This window comes from Balaenoptera acutorostrata, chromosome 5, assembly GCF_949987535.1.
Source record: "Balaenoptera acutorostrata chromosome 5, mBalAcu1.1, whole genome shotgun sequence".
In the NCBI taxonomy this organism is placed as follows: domain Eukaryota; kingdom Metazoa; phylum Chordata; class Mammalia; order Artiodactyla; family Balaenopteridae; genus Balaenoptera; species Balaenoptera acutorostrata.
Window position 1 is genome coordinate 29,830,937 of NC_080068.1, and position 21,052 is coordinate 29,851,988.

General features: G+C 37.7%; 1 protein-coding gene across 1 annotated transcript in view; it reads left to right on the plus strand.

The window, feature by feature from the left end:
- Positions 1–21,052, plus strand: part of EDNRA (endothelin receptor type A) — a 70,103-nt gene that overhangs the window by 22,580 nt on the left and 26,471 nt on the right. Inside the window, exon 3 of the mRNA XM_007189385.2 lies at positions 19,782–19,909. Within this exon, the coding sequence (XP_007189447.2) occupies positions 19,782–19,909 (128 nt within the window). The remainder of the gene's footprint in view (positions 1–19,781; positions 19,910–21,052) is intronic.

Genomic DNA, 21,052 nt, shown 5'->3' on the forward strand with positions numbered 1-21,052 from the left:
TTAGGAGTTGACCAGATGCATAGGAATTAAAAGGGTAATGTGAAAGCATAATGGATGACATTTGGGAATATGTCTCAAATGATATTTAAAAAGAAGCAAGAAATAAAATACCTAGGAATAAACTTAACCAAGGAGGTGAAAGACCTATACTCTGAAAACTATAAAACACTGATGAAGGAAACTTAAGATGATATAAAGAAAGGGAAAGATACCCCATGCTCTTGGATTGGAAGAATTAATATTGTTAAAATGGTCATACTACCCAAAGCAATCTACAGATTTAGTGTAATCCCTATCTAAATACTCATGACATTTCTCACAGAAGTAGGACAAATAATTCTAAAATTTATATGGAACCACAAAAGACCCTGAATTGCCAAAACAATCTTGAGAAAAAAGAGCAAAGCTGGAGGTATCACCCTCCCTGACTGCAGACTGTACTATTGTACAAAGCTACAGTAATCAAAACAGTATGGTACTGGCACAAAAACAGAAATACAAATCAGTGGAACAGGATAGAGAGCCCAGAAATAAACCCACACACATATTCAGTCAATTAATCTTTGACAAAGGAGGAGGCAAGAGTACAAAGTGGGAAAAAGACAGTCTCTTCAATAAGTGGTGCTGAGAAAACTGGGCAGCTATTAATATATGTAAAACAATGAGATTAGGACATTTCCTCACACCATATACAAAAATAAACTCAAAATGGATTAAAGACCTAAATGTAAGACCTGAAACAATAAAATTCCTAGAATAGAACATAGAATATTCTTTGACATAAATCATAGCAATATGTTTTTGGATTTATCTCCTAAGGCAAAAGAAATAAAAGCAAAAATAAATAAATGAGATCAATTAAACTTAAAAGCTTTTGCGCAGCAAAGGAAACTATCAGCAAAATGAAAAGACAACCTACGAAATGGGACAAAAGAGTTGCAAATGATATGACTAACAAGCGGTTAATATTCAAAATATATAAACAGTTTGTACAACTCAATATCAAAAAAATAAACAACCCAGTCAAAAAATGGGCCAAAGACCTGAATAGACATTTTTCTGAAGACAACATACATATGTTAACAGGCACATAAAAAGATATTCAGCTTCGCAATTATTAGAGAAATGCAAATCAAAACAACAATGAGATCACCTCACACCTGTCAGAATGGCCATCATCAAAAAGTCTACACATAACAAATACTGGCAAGGATGTGGAGGAAAGGGAACACTTGTGCACTGTTGGTGGGAATGTAAATTGGTGCAGCCACTATGGAAAACAGTATAGAGGTTCCTCAAAAACCTAAAAATAGAACTACCATTTGATCCATCCCTGGGTTTATATCTGGAAAAAATGAAAATACTAATTTGAAAAGATACATGCAACCCCAATGTTCATAGCAGCACTATTTACAATAGCCAAGTTATGGAAGCAGATAAATGGATAAAAAAGATGTTATATGTATATATACAATGGATTATTACTCAGCAATAAACAAAGAATGAGATTCTGCCATTTGTGGCAACATGGATGGACCTAGAGAATATTATGCTTTGTGAAGTAAGACAGAGAAAGGCAAATACTGTATGATATCACTTATTTGTGGAATCTAAAAAATAAAACAAATGAATGTATATAGCAAAACAGAAACAGGCTCACTGATACAGAAAACAAACTAGTGGTCATCAGTGGTTTGGGGGGAGATAGGGGCATTGGATTAAGAGATACAAACTACTATGTATAAAATAGATAAGCAACAAGGATATATTGTATAGCACAAGGAATTATAGCTATTATTTTGTAATAACTTTTAATGGAGTATAATCTATAAAAATACTGAATCACTATGCTGTACACCTTAAACCAATGTAATATTGTAAATTAACTATACTTCAATAAAATAAAATAAGCTAGAAATCCTCAATTCAAAAAAAATTTACAATGAAATTTAATGAAATGGTTTCATTAAATCTGAAGCTATTTGAATAAGGAACTTTATTAACATCCCTAATTTTTTTTTTTTTTTTTTTTTTGGCCATGCCACACGGCATGTGTGATCTTAGTTCCCCGACCAGGGGTCAAACCCATGCCCCCTGCATTGGAAGCATGGAGTCTTAACCACTGGACCACCAGGGAAGTCCCTAATATCCCTAATTTTAAAAGCAAACTATATTGAGCATGTTCAAAATATCCAAAATCATTCCTTTCAAAATATAAAAGGTAATGGGCACACATCTCTTTGCCAAATATTGAATAACATACTATGCCCCATCCCACATGAGTTTTATGTCAGATAAAGTAATTCTGTAGAATGTCTGTATATTTTTAAAAATCTGGCCACTGTGAACTTTTAGCTTAGTTTCACAAAACAAAAATGTTTAGAATACTCCAGCATTTCTCTTTCAAAATGATGTCATATATGTCACAAATGCTGTGTTTCTCTGCCTATTTCCTTTGTTTCCACAAATTTAATGTTCTTATAGAAGCTAAATCTATGAAAATTTAGTGTAGTGTTACAACATTTAAGAGCCATAATACTTTGTAAACATTTTCGACATTTTATTGAGGTGTAATATACATGCAAAAAAAAAAAAATGTACGCTAAGTGTCAGGTCTATGAATTTTCACCAAATGAACACATCTGTGTAACCAGGATCAAGAATCAGAACATTACCTGCACCCAGAAGTCCCTCAGTCACTAATTACCCAAACTCCCAAGGCAACCACTTTCCTGACTTCTAACAGCATGAATTTGTTTGCCTACTTTTGTGTTTTATGTAAATGGAACCATATGACATATAATCTTTTCTGTCTGGCTTCCTTTGATCAGCACTATGTTTGTGAGAGTAACCCATGCTGTTGAGTTTAGTTGTAGCTTATTCATTCTCATTATTGTATAGCACTTCACTGTCTGAATATGCCACAATGTGTTTATTCATTCTACTTAGGTAGGCATTTAAATAGTTTCCAATTTTGAGCTCATATGAATAGTGCATCTATGGACATTCTCACATGCATCTTTTTGTGTGCATATATATTGCTGAAAAAAATAAATATATACAGATATATAAAACTTAACATGTATATATAAATATATATAACACTTAAATATCAACATATATACCTATATACTAAATAAATGCTTTTAATATAAATCTTGATCATGAATACTTAAATATCAACATATATATGTATATACTAAATATATGCTTTTAACATAAATCTTGATCATAATCCTTTCATATTTTGATCAGTAACTTTGGAGAACCACCAGGGCATGGTACAGTACTGGGAACTAGGCAGAATTTCCTAGACGGAATTCTTTTCTAAAAGCTCTAAAGGCTTGTGTGGCATATGTCTGAACTTTGTTCATTATAATTCTTCTTGGCCTTTCAAGCAAATCTATTATCTGCCTTCATATTGGATAATCCCCAAATCAACTCACACATTTACTAAGTGTCTGTAGAAAACACAAAGAAATCTAGGACAGCGGTGCCTCTGAGTGGCTTGCATTCTGTGTGAGGATACATATATTCCATCAAGTTAGTCTGAATGCCAGGGGAATTTTATAGTCCAGTGTTCTGTTGAAATTTTTGAGACCATTGAACACAATTTTACTGAAAAAAATAACATTTTCAATGTAAAACACCTATTAACATTTTCTTTAAAAACAGAAAAACTGTCATCTCTCCTTCTCCTAAAGTAATATATACAGCTAAACCAAAATTAATCAAATTAATCTCAAGAGACACAGAAATAAAATTAGGTTTCAGCATTTTCCATTACTGCCGCAGTAAATGGCCATTTATTTTAAAACTTTAAAACACCCCATGAAACACCGATTAAAAAGCACTGATTTCAGACAGTAAATGTTCTGAGAGTTTAAGTTGGATTGATGAAATTTTCCAGACAATCTCTCTGAGGTTATTTTTGTTAAATGACATATTTTGGGATGCCAGTTGCTAGGTAAAACTTGGAGGTTTAGTTGTAATCTGGTTACTACATTAGTCTAAGACAAAATGGTAAGGGAGGGTTGTTATAGAAATTTACCAAATTGTAGCATATGAAGACAGATCTAAAAGAAAATCCTTCCTAACATCAACACCAAAATTTGCACTGCAACATCACTAAAAAGAAATTTTATGTATCAAAACCACTGAGTAGATTTTAAATGGAATTCAATGGCGGTCTTACAAGGCCCTGAATACATACTGCCAAGAAGGTATTCAGAACTTTGTGAAATGTGTGAACACTGGGCTTTGCAGTCCTATGATTGTGCCTTTAAACTTAGAGGATTTGTTGAAATTTTTCCTGCTTTTTGTTCTGAGGAAATAGTTACCTTCACAGTAATATTTTTATTGGTTTCATGGTGTGACCTTAAAATGCCTCCAGCTCCGGGGTTACCATAAAGGAGGGGAAGTAAATCCAGGGGGAAGTTGTGCACATTAAGGTAATATTCCAGGGCCTAATTTGCAAGCACTGAGTACTCACCACTTCGGCTTGATCCTGTCTGATTCTCTGACCCAGGGGTGGGCAAACTACAGCCATGAGCCAAATCTGGCCCAAAGCCTATTTTTATAAATGAAGTTCTATTGGAACACAGCCATACCCATTGCTTACATAAATGGTTTCGACAGATACCAGATGGTCTGCAAAGCCCAAAATATTTACTATCTGGCCATTTACAGAAAAAGTTTATCCACCCCTTTGGCATCTCACCCACTGCCCTGGCCCTGCTTTACTTTTTTTTTTTAAAGTTTATTTTTTATTTATTTATTTATTTTTGGCTGCCTTGGGTCTTCATTGCTGTGCTCGGGCTTTGTCTAGTTGCAGCGAGCAGGGGCTACTCTTCGTTGAGGTGTGCGCGCTTCTCATCGCAGTGGCTTCTCTTGTTGCGGAGCACGGGCTCTAGGCGTGTGGGCTTCAGTAGTTGTGGCCTGCTGGCTCTAGAGCACAGGCTCAGTAGTTGTGGCACACGGGCGTAGTTGCTCCGCGGCACATGGGATCTTCCCAGACCAGGGCTCGAACCCGTGTCCGCTGCATTGGCAGGCAGATTCTTAACCACTGTGCCACCAGGGAAGTCCCCTGGCCCTGCTTTTCATCCTCGCCTCTCATTCTCCTCTATTTTGTCCTATAGGAGGTCAGCGCTCAAGATCTGAGCTTCAAAAATATGAATAAGGCTTCATAACCTTCATTGTTCTTAAGTGGCTTATACCCACAATGCCCAAAATAGTAAATGGGCATAATCCCAAGAAATCAAAGTATGTTTCTTTTTTAAAATGGTTTGCGACTGATCTTGAATAAATCACTTGATCTTTCAAGTCATTATCTTTGTATGAAAAAATAAAGAAGGGCCATCTCATGGAATCCCATTAGGCACAGTGACACATAGTAAGCCTGTTCCTGAGGTGACTCCTGACATAAATGAGACGAACAGCCCAGGGCTATTACCCTCCCTCTATCTTCTGCATTTATGTTAGCAAACATCCGAACTTGGCCTCCTTGAAGGTCGTAGCAACTGGGTATCCTTGAAACCTGCTGGACAAAATCATGCATTTTCTGATCAGAATTGAAGAAGTTTTAAATTCTTTGTTGTGTGCTTAGAGACACCCATAACATTGTCTTTCAAGCAATTAATAGCAGCACTGAACCAGGAGGCTAGATCTTTGAGCAGCCATTCATGTTGCAGTTAAACAAGAAAAAGAACAAGGTAAAGATGACATTTCCATTTATTTTAGGGAAATCCCAAACAAAAGAAAAAATATAGAGAGAGAGGTACTCCCCAGAGATCTTAAAGATAAAAGATTTACATACTTGAAATTATTTGATCAGAAAATCACTACATTTTATATTTCTTTGATAGACCAATTAAATTATACAGTCATAACTAAAGATAGATGAATTTTTATCTCTGGGCTATAAAATTCAAGGAATATATATTTGGTAATGGACAGAAAGGCCATGTCATAGACAAAGGGGGAGGTGGGGAAAAATATGAGATAGTCCATGTTCCTTCTTTTTTAACAGTATGTGTATGTGTGTATGTGATTTTGTGGCACAGGTATTACTTGTATACATCAGACCTTTTAAAATTGTTGGTGAAGGAAGGGGGAGCTGCAGGGATGGGAGAAAGAAGACAAAGTTGGGTGATGGAGATCCATCCTTGGGACTCTACTTTTAGCCACTCTGTAATTCAGCAGGCACACCCAAGACAGTTCATATATATTTAAGAAAGGGGGGGAAGGGAAGGAAGGAGGAAGGGAGAGAGGGAGGGAACCTAGACTCTCAGAATGTGAGGAGTCAACATTTGTAGTTCCAATTATGTGAACCAGAACTTGGAGCTATTTATAATTTTACAGAGACACTAATTCAAATTGGCCCTGCTTGCAGGCTGATATAATAAAGGCAGTCTCTCAGCTGATAGACCCGATTCTACCTCTACTGTGGTTTGGAAATTTTTACTTGTTTGCCACAACTCTGATTAACTCTCATGAAGTGATAAATATTTGGTTTGTGGAAATGGCCCAGAAGAAAAAGCTGGTACTAGAATTGAACATGTCTAACAAAGTATTATTTCTTAGCCAGAAACTTTGGATAATTGAACAACTGGAGAGAAGCAAGTGCCTTAGGGCTTAATATCTATTATTTGATCACTTTTTAGGTTCTGTGACCCTCAGTGGATCTCCACATTCTGTTTAGACTACTTCTTCTTTGCTAAAGACATACATGGTCCATGACTAATGGTTAAGGTGGTAAATTTTATGTTATGTATACTTTACCACAGTTGAAATTTTTTTAAATCTTAAACTTTGCACTTAAATGAAAATGTAGAAGTATAAAACTTTAGGGACAAAAAGGGAGAAAATCTTTGAGATCTAGGACTAAGTAAAGAGTTCTTACACTTGACACCAAAAGCGCAATCTATAGAAAACTGATAAATAGGACCTCATCAAAATTTAAATCTTTTACTCTGCAAAGGACCCTCTTAAGAGGATGAAAAAACATGCTACAGACTGTGAGAAAGTATTTGCAATCAACAGGATGAAACAACAAGCTACAGATTGGGAGAAAATATTTGCAATCAACATGTCTAACCAAAGGAGTAGTTTCTAGAACATATTAAAAACTCTCAAAATTCAACAGAAAAAAACCCAAACAATCCAGGCAGAAAATGGGCAAAAAAACATGAACAGAAATTTTGCTGAAGAGGATATAAAGCTGGTCGATAAACACATGAAAAGATGTTCATCATTATTAGCCACTAGCGAAATGCAGAACTGAAACCTCGGTGAGATATCACTACACACCTATCAGAATGGGTAAAATTAAAAAATAGTGACAACACTTAATACTGGCAAGGATAAGAAGAAACTGGATCATCATACATCACTGGTGAGACTGAGAAATTGTAGAAGCACTCTAGAAAAGACTTTGGAAGTTTATTATAAAACTAGACATGCAATTACCATAAGACCCAGCAATTGCAATCTTGGGCATTTATGCCAAAGAAATGAAAATTATGTTCATGCAAAAACCTGTTCAGGCATGTTCATAGTAGCTATATTTGTAATAGCCTGAACCTGGAAGCAACCCAGATGTTCTTTAGTGGGTGAGTGGTTAAATAAACTATGGTACATCCATTCCATAGAGTACTACTCAGTGACAAAAAGGAACAAGCTATTGATACACACAACAACTTGGATGAATCTCAAGGGAATCATGGTGAGTGGAAAAAAAAAAAGCCTATCTCAAAAGATTACATACTATAATTCCATTTATATAACATCCTTGAACTGACGGAGTTATTGAGATGGAGGACAGATTAATGGTTGCCAGGGGCTAGGGAGTTCAAGGGAGAAGGGAAGGGAGTGTGGTTAAGGGGTCCTTGTGGTGATGGACCTATTCCATGTCTTGCCTGGAGGTCGATACACAAACCTACACATGTGATAAAATTGCATAAATACAAACAAATCAATGAGTAACACGGGAGAAATCTGAATAATATCACTGGATCATATCAATGTCAAAGAAATGGTTGTACCAGTTTACATTCCCACCAGCATTATATGAGGGTTCCAATTTCTCCACATCCTCACCAACTTATTATTGTCAATCGTTTTTATTATAGCTATTCTAATGATGTGTAGTGGTAGCTCATTGTGGCTTTAATGTACATTTCCCTTAATGATGAATGATACTGAGCATTTTTCATTTTCATGTACTTAGCTATTTGTATTTCTACTTTGGTGAAATGTCTATTTAAATCTTTTACTCTTTTTAATTATGTTATTTCTCTTTATATTTTTTAATTGTAGGAGTTCTTTACGTATTCTGGATGGAAATCCTTCATCAGATATATGATTTGCAAATATTTTTTCCCACTCCGTAGCTTTTCTTTTCATTTTCTAAATGGTGTCTTTTGAAGAGCAAAATTTTAAAATTTTTGATGAAATCCAATTTATCAATTTTTTTTCTTTTATGGACATGTTTCTGTGTCATATGTATGAAATCTTTGCCTAAGCCAAAATCACAAAAAAATTCTCTTATTTTTTTAACAGTTTTATAATTTTAGCCCTTACATTTAGATCTACGATCACAGTTAATTTTTGTGTAGTATATGAGGTAAGCATCTAAGTTCACTTTTTTGCATACACATATCCAATTGTCCCAACACCATTTATTGAAAAGACTATCGTCTCCTCAAAGAACTGCCTTGGCACCTTTGTTAAAACTTAATTGATGATAAATATAAGGGTTTATTTCTGTCTTTTCTTTTCTAGTCCAATGACTTATGTGTCTATTGTTATGCCAATACCATTCTGCCTTGATTACTGTAGTTTATAGTAAGTTTTTAAACAGGTACTATAAGTCCTACTTTGTTGGATTTTTTTTTTCAAGAAAATTTTGGCTATTCTGGGTCCTTTACATTTCTATATAAATTTTAAGATCAACTTGCTAATTTCCTTGAATTTACATAGGAATTGTATTGACTCTTTGCATGAATTTAGAGAAAATTGCCATCTTAACAATACTCATCCTTCCAATGCAAAAACATTTATTTAGGTCTTTGATTTCTCCAGTATTTGGTAGCTTTCAGCAAACATGTCTTATACTTCTTTAGTTAAATTTATTCCTAAGTATTTTATTCTTTTTTTGATGCTATTTTGAATGGAATTGTCTCAATTTCATTTTTGTATTTTTCATTTCTAGTATATACAAATGCAACCAATGTTTGTATATTGCTTTTGTAGCCTATGACCTTGCTGAAGTCCTCACCATTACTCTTGCAGCATCAACTTTTTTCCACAGCTAGTGTGTGATGGCGAAGAATGCAATGACTTAGAAGAGTTTTGTGCCACTGCTTGATTCATGCTAAGGCACTGGTAGTTTTAACCACTGTTGCTTTTGCACCAATAGTGCAAATGTCAACCAGTAGAAAAGGCAGTCATCTCAGTGTTATCTTGATCTTGCAGGTCCTATGAAAGGTTCTCCTGAACCATGAAAATGGATCTCCAGGGGTCCTCAGGCAACACTTAGAGAACCACTGATCTATATGGTCTCTAAGCACCTGTCCAAAGTCTAAAATGCTATAATTTTTCAGATCTAAGATAAATGTCGTTTACCAAACTTGTCTTAATAACATTTGCTTAAGTCGCTGATTTTCATGGCAGTCAATATTCCTTAGACAATTGCTGCATGTAAAACAATGTACCAAGTGTCCTGAGAGAGATGAAAAGGAAATAGAACATTGGCCCTAATCTCAAGGAAATGGTACAAGTTTCTCTCAATACTCAAGTGTCTAGGAAAGGAAGCCCAGCTAATTAGTAAGCTAATTACATTAGACCCCAAATTTGTATGTTTTCTGTTCTAGGTAGCACTAAAACAAAATACTTATAATGGAGATATAGTATGTGTCGAATATCAAGACTGAGAAGTAAAACTAGGTTAAAATCTATTATTCTTGACTTATACAATTTAATGTTATCTCATTTCCAAATGACTGGAAATAAGACAAGGTAGGATCAAACTAATTTTCAAATTTTTTAATTCTTAATTTTACACTATGATTTATAACAGACCCTTGACTGGAAGCTTAAAATAGCCACTTACCTACTGTTTTTTCCTGCATTTTACTTATAGTCAGGATTTACAGTATGGTGCTTATAGCTCACTGGGCAAATTTTCTGTATATTTTAGCTTCTCCCTGGAGAGGAATAAAATACTGTTCATACATTCGAGGTAAATAAATAGTCTCAAGACTTCATCTATGGGATTCCACAGGTACTAACATCCTTCATCCTTTTGGGTAGAAAAAAGAAAGGCAAAAAGGACTAAAATACTCATAGTTGGGAAGAATAAAAGAGAAATTGGGAAGACAAAATTATTCATATAAAATGAAGGGAGGGATTGAAGTTAAGCGAGTTTAGGGATAAATGGAGTTGATAATAGTTTCAGAGAAGCCAGCTACAGACTGGAGTTCTGATATGAAAAAAAATATATCATGCAATTTAAGAGCTGGCAGAGAATTTAGAGATAAGAAATGTTGGGCCAGAACGAGATTATATGGCAGAGGAGGAAGGCAAAGCCCAAAGATTTCTGACAGGGCTAGAGCTGGAAGCCAGAATTTCTAACTTCCCTGCAGTATATTACATCCTTCCTTCTTCTAAAACTTTAGTGGGTGAATTGTTTACATGCATGTCATTCGTATGTGAAGCATCATTACATGACTAGTAACTCAGCCATCTTGAGCATGTCTTCCTAATTCACTTTTTACGTCAGCTATTGCAAATTGTCTTATTTCCTAATGAATTTCTGTTATTAAATATTCAAAATCACCTCAACCTTATTTACTGTAACACATCAGCTTCAGCATCAATAGTGTTCTTTTTTCCCCAAAAGACACATATGGTATCATTTTCTTCATGCCACATACCGTATCCTAGTTGGGTCATCGTTTCCATCAACACAGGATAATTGTGACCACATGACGTACTTTACAATGAAGAACTAACCTCAGTTCTTAAGATTTCACACATTACATCATTAAATAGGCAGCATGCTTTCAAATATGCTGTTGGCTTTTGCTTTTTTCTACTTATTACCACCTTCCTGATAAGTTTTTTGGGGCTACTACCTAAATCTACATGTGGAAATCTCTACCAGTTTATTTTTTGTTTTGTTTTGTTCTGCTTTGTTTTCACCTGCATGTTTCTTTTAAATAAGTACTAGCATGTACTACCATAGAGAGTGCTGATTAAAATAAACAGTAACATTTTTTCAACAGGTTTTGGGTCTTATTGTGTGTCCAGGTCAGAGCACTTATTTTCTATAATTAACTATCTTTTCTCCATCCAGGAAAAGCCAGGTTCATTCTTTCCAACGTAAATCTTCTCTCCATTATGAATTAAATCCTAAAATACTGACACATATATTTGGCACTAACCTATACAATTTTGATACTGAGTGCTTCTAACTTTTCTTTTTTAAAAACATTTAATTCTTCTCCATCCAATGATCCTTTGGTTTTAGGCATACCAAAAAAGTAGAAGTCATAAATCCCTTGATTCTAGATTGGCATCCTTACAGCAGCTTTATCAGAGACATTTCTTTTCATTCCCAGCCTTCAGGTGACTGAGATTCTTGGGGATAATAAGCCCATATCTTGGGTGAACCATCTTTCCTCTAATGAAATAACCTTCCTGGGTTTGGAACTTGGTTTTAAAAAGTATTTTTTTGGGACTTCCCTGGTGGTGCAGAGGTTAAGAATCTGCCTGCCAATGCAGCGGACACGGGTTCGAGCCCTGGTCCGGGAAGATCCCACATGCCACGGAGCAACTAAGCCTGTGAGCCACAACTACTGAGCCTGTGCTCTAGAGCCGGCGAGCCACAACTAATGAGCCCGGTCGCCTAGAGCCCGTGCTCCGCAACAAGAGAAGCCACTGCAACGAGAAGCTTGTGCACCGCAACAAAGAGTAGCCCCCGCTCGCCAAACTAAAGAAAGCCCATGCACAGCAACAAAGACCCAACACAGCCAAAAATAGATAATAAATAAATTTTTAAAAAATTAAAAGTATTTTTTCCTCTTTTTTGTTTTTTCTCTCTTTCACCTGGTTGTTATTAACATCTATATATTTCAGATTCTAAAAAGTTAAGACCTCAGCCGACACCAAAACACTGAATATTCAATGGTGAAATAGATGGATAGTGGGGTAGTAGCAACAACCTCAAGTTTTCTAATCTAAGTGCAGAGTAGCTGGAGCAGTTCCTCAAAACCCATCTCTTACAGGAACTAACATTTACAACCTGTGATGGGTCAGGCCCTGTTCTAAGGACTTTGCCTGGATTAATTCATTTCACACTCACGTCAACCATATGGCATAGTTTTCACCTCCAGTTTTCACTGAGGCACAGTTCACTTGAGTAAGTCATGTAGGGTACAAGGCAGCCGGGTTCCAGAGCCTTCTTTGGCTGAGTTCCCACAGAATGTTGCTTGCAGCTTCTTTAGGGTCACATCTGTTCATCTTCTGGGCAGTCATTTCCTTGTGAATGGGGCCCTTTGTACCTGTGGGGTCTGCCACCCCCCTGGACCTGGTAACCTGGATGACCGTCCTTCACAATCTCACTGGAAAAAACAGACAGAAAGTAGAGACTGATAACCACACACCGTGCAAATAGCTCACATTTCCAGATGCTTACTTCTGCTAACTGCTTTCTATGGATGGTCTCTTCTGTCACCCACAGTAACCCTGTGAGGTAGCTGCCATCACCATTTCCATTTTCTAGAGGAGGAAACTGAGAAGCAGCGAGGTTAACCAACATGCCAAGGTCACATGGTCTGAAACATAGCAGAGCTGGGATTCAGTCCAACCCAGGAAGTCGAGCTTCAGGGCCCACGCTCTTTACTACACCAAGCCACTTGCTTTCATTAAAAGGAGTGCTTCTCCATCCCCCCAGGTCACAGAGGGCACCCAGAGTCGAGAACATCTGTGGAGTGTCTGCTCTGCTCTAAGGATGTCATGCTTTCCAAATTCTTGGGCTGGTCGGGAAGCAGGGGGAGCCTGTCAAAGGAAAAAGTGTATGGGTAGGGTGGAAGCCATGGGTTTTGTTTTATTTATTTGATTTGATTTCTGTGAAAACTCTGCCTCAATCCGGAAGCAATTAAAGCATAAGGGAAAGGCAAAATTCATTCTCAGTCACGCAAAGTGACTTATTTTATTGTAACCAATTTGAGATTTGCAACAGCCAGAAAACATGTCCTCATGGAAGGCCTGTCCTGGGCATCACAGGCTTTATTACCATCCCAGTCTGTACTGTCAGGAGACGTAGAACATCTTTACTGCTGATTCGACTATGTACCAACTTCTACATCCCCGCCCCTGCCCCAGAAAGAAAGAAAACCTCAGAACCCCACTTTCTGAAGACTGGTACCTGGTCCGTCATGCCCAGCTTCAAGTGACCCAACAATAATCCATGTTGAGGGGAAGAGAACATTTTATTTACTTTGAGGTTTCCAGCTATTACAGACTATATTCATAAATCCCTCATTCCTTCCTGAGATGGGTGGGTTGGGATGAAGGGAAGGAGGAGAAGCCCTCATCCTCACTGGATGGGCTGGAATGAAAATTAGCACAAAGAAAAATGCACTGCTGGTTTTACTTATCCCATTATTAAGATGCCATGACAATAACAAAGATAATATCCAAGTAATGGCATTAGCATCTGGAATGGATAAAAAGAGGGGGTAAATTCATTTATATTATCCTTTTCTTCATGGTCATGAATAATTGGTACATTTCAGTTTATGATTACAAACTATAGCAGTTCAAAATAACTAACGTCTGTGCAGTGTACATTCAGTTTGTGGATTCTCTCATAAGCATTGTCCCATTTGAGCCTCCCAGATGGTCATCATACCATTGTGGCAGGTATGAGAACCACCCCATTTAACAAATACAGGAATGAGACATAACAATGGGTAAGTGGCTTACCCAAGGTCACTGTTGCTAACAGATAAATCTTGTATTTGAACCTAAGTCTTATGAATTGACAGTCTAAGTTGATTTTAAGGAAAGAACAGCCTTATTTCATAATGCCAAGCTGGTGAGGCCTGGGACATTAGGCCTGGGACATGAGAGTCATGCATACCAGTTAGGTCACCTGCTATTGAGCTGTACCTTTCTATACTGATGGCTTTAGGCACTATCGGCATGAGAGGGGTGCAAACTACGTGGCCCCAAGCCATTATGATTTTTTATTTATGTCTATATTATATTCTGTTTTCTGCTCATCCTGCACTATCTGGCTGTCAACTATCTATCAGTTTTTTACTGATCATGGCATCTCTAGAGCAGAGGTTCTCAGGGCAGAGGTTGACGGAGTAGCAGCATCAGCATCACCTGGGAACTCCTTAGAAGTGCAAAGGCACGGGCTTCCCTGGTGGCACAGTGGTTAAGACTCCGCCTACCAATGCAGGGGACACAGGTTCGAGCCCTGGTCCGGGAAGATCCCACATGCCGCGGAGGCACTAAGCCTGTGCGCCACAACTACTGCGCCTGCCCTCTAGAGCCCACGAGCCACAACTCCTGAAGCCCGCGCGCCTAGAGCCGGTGCTCCGCAACAAGAGAAGCCACCGCGATGAGAAGCCCGCACACCACAACGAAGAGTAGCTGCCGCGCATAGCAGTAAAGACCCAACGCAGCCAAAACAAGTGCAAAGTCTCAGGCCCCACCTCAGACCTACTGAATCAGGAACTCGGGGTGGGGGGCGCGCAGCAGTGTGGTTTAATAGGCCCTCAGATGATGCTGAACCTGCTGAAGCTTGACAACAAGTGTGCTAAAGCAGTGATTCTCAACCTTGGCTGTACATTGGAATCACCTGGAAGCTTTAAAAACGTCCAGGCTTGTGCCCCAACTCCAGAGATCCTGATTTAATTGGCCTAGGACAGGGTTTTTCACCTCAGCGCTACTGACATTTTGGGCTAGATAATTGTTCATTAGAGGGCCTGGCCTGTGCATTGCAAGATATTTAACAGCATCCCTGGCCTCTACCTACCAGATGTTAGTAGCCTCCCAACAATTTGTAATAACGAAAAATGTCTCCAGACGTTGCCAAATGTCCCCTGGGAGACAAAGCACCCCACAATGAAAAGCAGTCATCTAGGGGCATGGCCTGGGCATTGGTATTTTTAAAAGCTCCCTCAATCATTCTAATGTACAGCCAAGGCTGAGAACCATTACTCAGGAGGGTTTGTATTGATGAGTAACTTTGGATGTGCAATGCACAAATAACAGAACCATTTAAAAAGAACAAGAAAAATGGGTGTAAAGTAAAAACAAATCAACCTGCGGGGAAGACTCAGACCATTCGCCCGTAAGTCAAGGACGTGAACTTCAGGGCATAAATTTCACAGCAACCATTTGGCGCCTTACATTTTTGCTTACTTTCTGGTTGTCAGGTATGTTCCAGAAAGCTGACATAAGCAGGTACGTTGTACATACTACCAATAAAAGATCACAACGAAGTAGAAATTGCTTTGTACCAAATATAGTAGTGGCCAGACATCCTGCTTTTGGATCTAGTCATTCTAAAAACAGGGTGCTTATTGGTGGATCATGTGGTACAAGTCCTTACGTAAATCTCTTTCGACAGGTTAAAAAATGCAGCCTAGGGCTTCCCTGGTGGCGCAGTGGTTGAGAGTCTGCCTGCTAGTGCAGGGGACACGGGTTCGAGCCCTGGTCTGGGAGGATCCCACGTGCCGCGGAGCGGCTGGGCCCATGAGCCACAGCTGCTGAGCCTGCGCGTCTGGAGCCTGTGCCCCGCAACGGGAGGGGCCGCGATAGTGAAAGGCCCGCGCACCGCGATGAAGAGCGGTCCCCGCACCGCGATGAGGAGTGGCCCCCACTTGCCGTAACCGGAGAAGGCCCTCGCACGAACCGCAGACCCAACACAGCCAAAAATAAATAAATAAATAAATAAAGTAGCTATAAAAAAAAAAAAAAAAATTAAAAAAAAAAAAATGCAGCCTATCAATTTTATGTTGATTTTTCCACAATCCGAATCAGCCACACAAATACAGAATTTCTACGTTAATTTGTGCCATTTAGTAGTGCTTTAGTTTTCAGGTGGAGATCAGGACTTTAATTATGTTTCAGCTGAAGAAAAGTCCCCTCAGAAAAGTCCTAAAGCAAAATCCATGCTCAGCAGATGACCCTCTGCTGCCTAGGTTGCCCTGGGCTGTTCCTCTGTGGTCCACTTGAGAACCCGATTGGACCATAGGACGGGCGTCATCTTCAGGTGCCTGCTCTGTGGCTCTTATCAAGCTGGACAGTCTCAGCACAAAGGGAGGGCTCTCCGAGCAAAGTGTTTGGCAGCCCCTCTTTACCGTGGACTTTTCAACAGAACTATATTCTCCCACCTCCTCCAACAACTAGTTGAACGGTGCATTGTTTGTTTCAACATAAAGAGTGGAAATACTACTTTCAGATACTGTTAAATGACTTTTAAATAGAAAGTAAATTATAAGGTGAATGTGTTCTCTGTGGAAAATCGGTGCTATCAAATTTCAAAATGTGAAAACATTTCCCTGAATTAGTGAGTTGAAATCATTAATTTGTTCAGCACCTACTACATACAAGGTACGGTGTGATGCCCTTGGAAGTTATAAATATGAGGGTTACATAAAAGCACAGACCCTCTTAGGGCAAAAATAAGCTATGACTGCTCCAAGGTGCCAGATTTACCCTTGAACCAATCCGACTTGTTAGTCTGTCAGACTGGTTTGGTTTTTCTTTCAGTGAATTGATATTAGCTTGTTAACAATAATGAAATCAACTAGTTCTTTTACCATGGTCTGTTTATGCTAAGCAGTTCTTTATCTTTTCCTATCCTAGTCTAAGTGGTTTTCCTCAACGTGCTTTTAAAAAATCAAAACATTTTAATTAGGCAATAGAACTGCTTCCCAGAAGTCTGCTCTAGGAAACAAAATCATAAAAGACTGCTGAAAGGTATTATTTCCATAATGTTCTGATTTTTAAAAAAACAAACAAACAAACAGGATTTATGTACATAGGGAGTTTTCCAGAAGAAAACACAATTTATAATTAACAGTGGTTGCCTTTGGGCAGGGAATCAAGGGGTCTTGAATAGAAGGGAGACTTAACTTTTCATTATACAAGTTTTTATACAGCTTAACTTTTACCATTTTAAATATTGTATTTTCCATTTTAAATGCTAATAAATAACAGAAAGGATACATTTCCCATAGTCTTTCATAAGCTCCAAAATGCCTCTTCTAAATAAGAGAAAAATAGGTGAGCTATATACTCTATGTCTCTTTGATGTCTTCCTTTTGCATATGTTTTCTTGCTAAGACAGAGTGGGCTGAAAGGAGTCTTTGAATCTAAGATTACTCCAATATTGGTTCCATGAAAGAGGTTAACAATCAGGTCCTACTTGAGATTGGGTAGTTAAGCAGGGCCTCTTTGAGGAAGCCAGCTTTAACCAGAAAGAGAAGTTGCCTGCAGGTAGGACCCCAATTTCCTGCTGGCAGCATGAGAACGGTTACTATCCATACATCCCTTGAGAATGAAATGGATATACGTCAGGGATGTCTACACTGTGATTGTACCTTAAATTTTTTTCCAATGATTTCTTTCATTCTCCTTTGTCAGTAATTCCCAAGAAGAATCAATGCTGGCAAAGAAAAAAAAAAAAAAAAAAGAACAAAAATAACCAAACACCTATTTGTGTCAAAGAAAGACAATTCTGTGATCTATTTGGTGCTCACCAATTCCATGATATCTTTCTCTTGAGTGCTCCCTTTACACCTAATCCTAATTAAAAGTTTAAGCAAGCATGAAAAAAAAATATTTCAATTGAGATTGGAAGGGCCTGAAACAATACATGCTCTGTTGTGGGTTCTCCCAGATCATTTTTCTTAGCACTTGTTACTTAGACCTGCACGGGATTTCAGAGTCTCCCTTGTTAAGCCAGAAACATCCTTTTCTTTTCTCTCATTGTTGGATGTGTGAATTGGGAAATCCATCCACGTAGATTTCAGGATCCTCTGTCTCCGGGAATGAACCAACCATAACAATTCAACTGTTCCAAAACTTATCCTATAACAATCCTTACACATTTTAATTACATCTCTCTAGTCTTTAGTGGAGAATTACAGTTCTGGGACAAAATACTAAATTCTCACTGTGTAAAAAAGTAATATTCAGGTTTTCTTTTTAGGGGGTGATTCATCTCAGAAATAATGTTTTATGTGTTTACTTGCATCAGGCATTCATAACTAGCAATCAGCAATGGTATAATTATTTTATAGCTTCGTGCGAACTGTCAGAGTTTAGGGCAGTACTTCTGTGAAGAGCCTACTGGTTGTCCTTGGACAAAGGGATTTATGGAAATTCTGAGAAGACACCAATCAAGACCAGTTAGAGTGAGAGGAAGAAGAGACCAGCGGTAGGGCTGGATTGAAGGAAAAGGTCTTTTAGAAAACTACTCAGAAGAAGGGAAATATGTTTGAAAACCCAAAAGAGAGAACATCAGAAATTAAGTCAAACAGGATCTTAGCCATAAAAAATAGAATTATAGATAGCCCTATGTTACTAAACTCTCAAAATGCATAAGTTCTAATTTTGTATTAGAACTCGGGTAATAGTTTCCTATCCTCTTTCCATGGGCTCATATTAATGACCACGCCAACCATGAAATTAAACCTTACTCTTTTAGAAATGGTAGAACGAAATTGGAGGGTCAACTTAGAGTTACTATGGCGATAGGTACTCTGCAAAAAAAAGAAGTTGGTCAAGTTAGTACAATATTATTTCCTATTGAGTGGAGTAAGTTTAAATTCTGAGTCACTAAGCAAACATAAGAAAGGACATCAATACCATTTTTACTCATGAAAAGGCATCATAGATATTCAGCAGAGACTTCCTCCTTTTAGGTAGCTGAGCTATTATTTAAGGCCATGCTTCTAGTACGATACCTAATCAGATATCTCTAATTAGATATCAGCAATTCACAGAGCATTTATGTTCTTGCTACTCACCACAGCCACTAGAGGGTCATCACCCTCTCCCTGGAACAAAAATTTCAAATGTCAACGTAGAAGAATAGATGTCCCTGCAAATGCTACAAACAGGTCACAGTAACCACATTTTCTTGTATGATAAAGGAAAATCTGAGCCTAAATATAGGCCACTGGTGGCACACCTGCTGAAGCAGGGCAGCAAGTTAAGCATGGAGGAAAAGGTGAGTTTCAAGTGGCTTTAGCTGTTAACCAGCTGGCAAAGCCAGTACATTCTAAACCACTTCATTGTCCCAGTATTCTCCAGAACATCTTATTCAGAGCATTGGCTGATTGTCAGGAGATAATATAATCTCCCAATGCCACTAGCTGAAAATGATTCATTTTACTCATGATTTAGTAAGACTTGATCAGAGATGACTCCCTGCTTCTCAGTTAAGCTGTCATCCAAACCCCCAAATTTTGCTCCTCTTTGAAAATTAGGCGGCGTGACTACTTCCTATAAGATCAAAGTTTTATCTCTTGTTATTATATTTATCACTCTCCACATTGTTCAGGATTAAAAAATTGCTGAGGCTTTAAAATATGAAAAAAAATGATGATAATACTCTATTGCTACCACACTAACTGAAAAGCATAGTGAACAATAAAATTTAGAAGTTTGGAAGCCTAATTAGAAATATAAGTGTCCATGTATCCTATGCTGGCTCTGCCATTTCTTACCATGCTCTTTCCTTTTTTCAGCTGCTGGCTGGGCGCTGGCCTTTTGATCACAATGACTTTGGCGTATTTCTCTGCAAGTTGTTCCCCTTTTTGCAGAAGTCCTCAGTGGGGATCACCGTCCTCAATCTCTGCGCTCTCAGCGTTGACAGGTAACGTGGTTCTTTCCCTTATACCCTGTTGTTGGGTTTAGAAAAGCAGTTTTCTCAGAAAGAAGAGAACTCGAGGAGTCTTGAGAATTGGTGTTCAAGACAGTTGTTCATTAGTTCCCAGGAATGAAAATACTAGCAATCTTGCTCTACTGTTTAGAATTGCTTTCCACAGTTGCTGATTACCAGCCATCTTTGGTTCAGGCAACTTGTACCGAGAGCATTTCACCAACTATATCCATTTGACATCCTTATGGCAACGAAGGAAAAAGGAACATGTTAGATGGAATGAATGTTGGAAAAGGAAATTCTAGGACATCCAAATTCTGTATTTTCAATGGTAGATTTCTCATTAGAAAAAAGAAGATACTGTTCAATTGTATTTCTAATGCTTGATTAGTAGAACTGAGTGGTGAGTACTCAGAATTATGTTCTAATCTATGCTTTTCTGAATACCTGAAATGCTTCCTAATTTTTAAAAAGAGGACAACAGAAGCACCCCTTGATCCAACTCTGAAAAAAACCATCAAGTATCTCAGAGTCTTTCCAGAATTCTTCTCAAACATGGATGTCAAGGCGTCAAGAAAGAAGTCCTTCTGAATTCCATGAACTTCTAGAAGGTATTTTCTATACCTTCTAATTTTCATAGCAGGAATTATAAAAAATGAAGTTAGGAACTCTATAACACGTTTTGTGGTGCTTTTTTATATTGAAAATAATCCTTTGCAAATGCTGTTTAATGTCCTATTTAGGTGGTTTACCTACAATTTAGAAGAGGTTTTCATTTTTCCTTTCAGACTCTGACAATCACTTTATCAGAGCACCTAAGTCCCATCATCATAGAAATAAAAGGCCCACTTTCTTAAAGAACATTTTAGTGTTTACAGATATTCTATTATTTATCATTAACAATTAATTTTCAGGGCCAAAAGTGTTATTGTTAAAACATAAAAATACTCATTACATTGGTAGTAGAGAATTATAATGGTATCCTTGTTATAAATTTATGGTTATAATAATTGTGAAACACTAAACAAAATGTTTAGTAGTGTTATTAAAAATAAATTTATTGCTGAAATTAAAACAAAAAAATTCCATTAGTAGTTTAAACTGCAGTAATGCTATTGACAAAAATGCTACCACTGC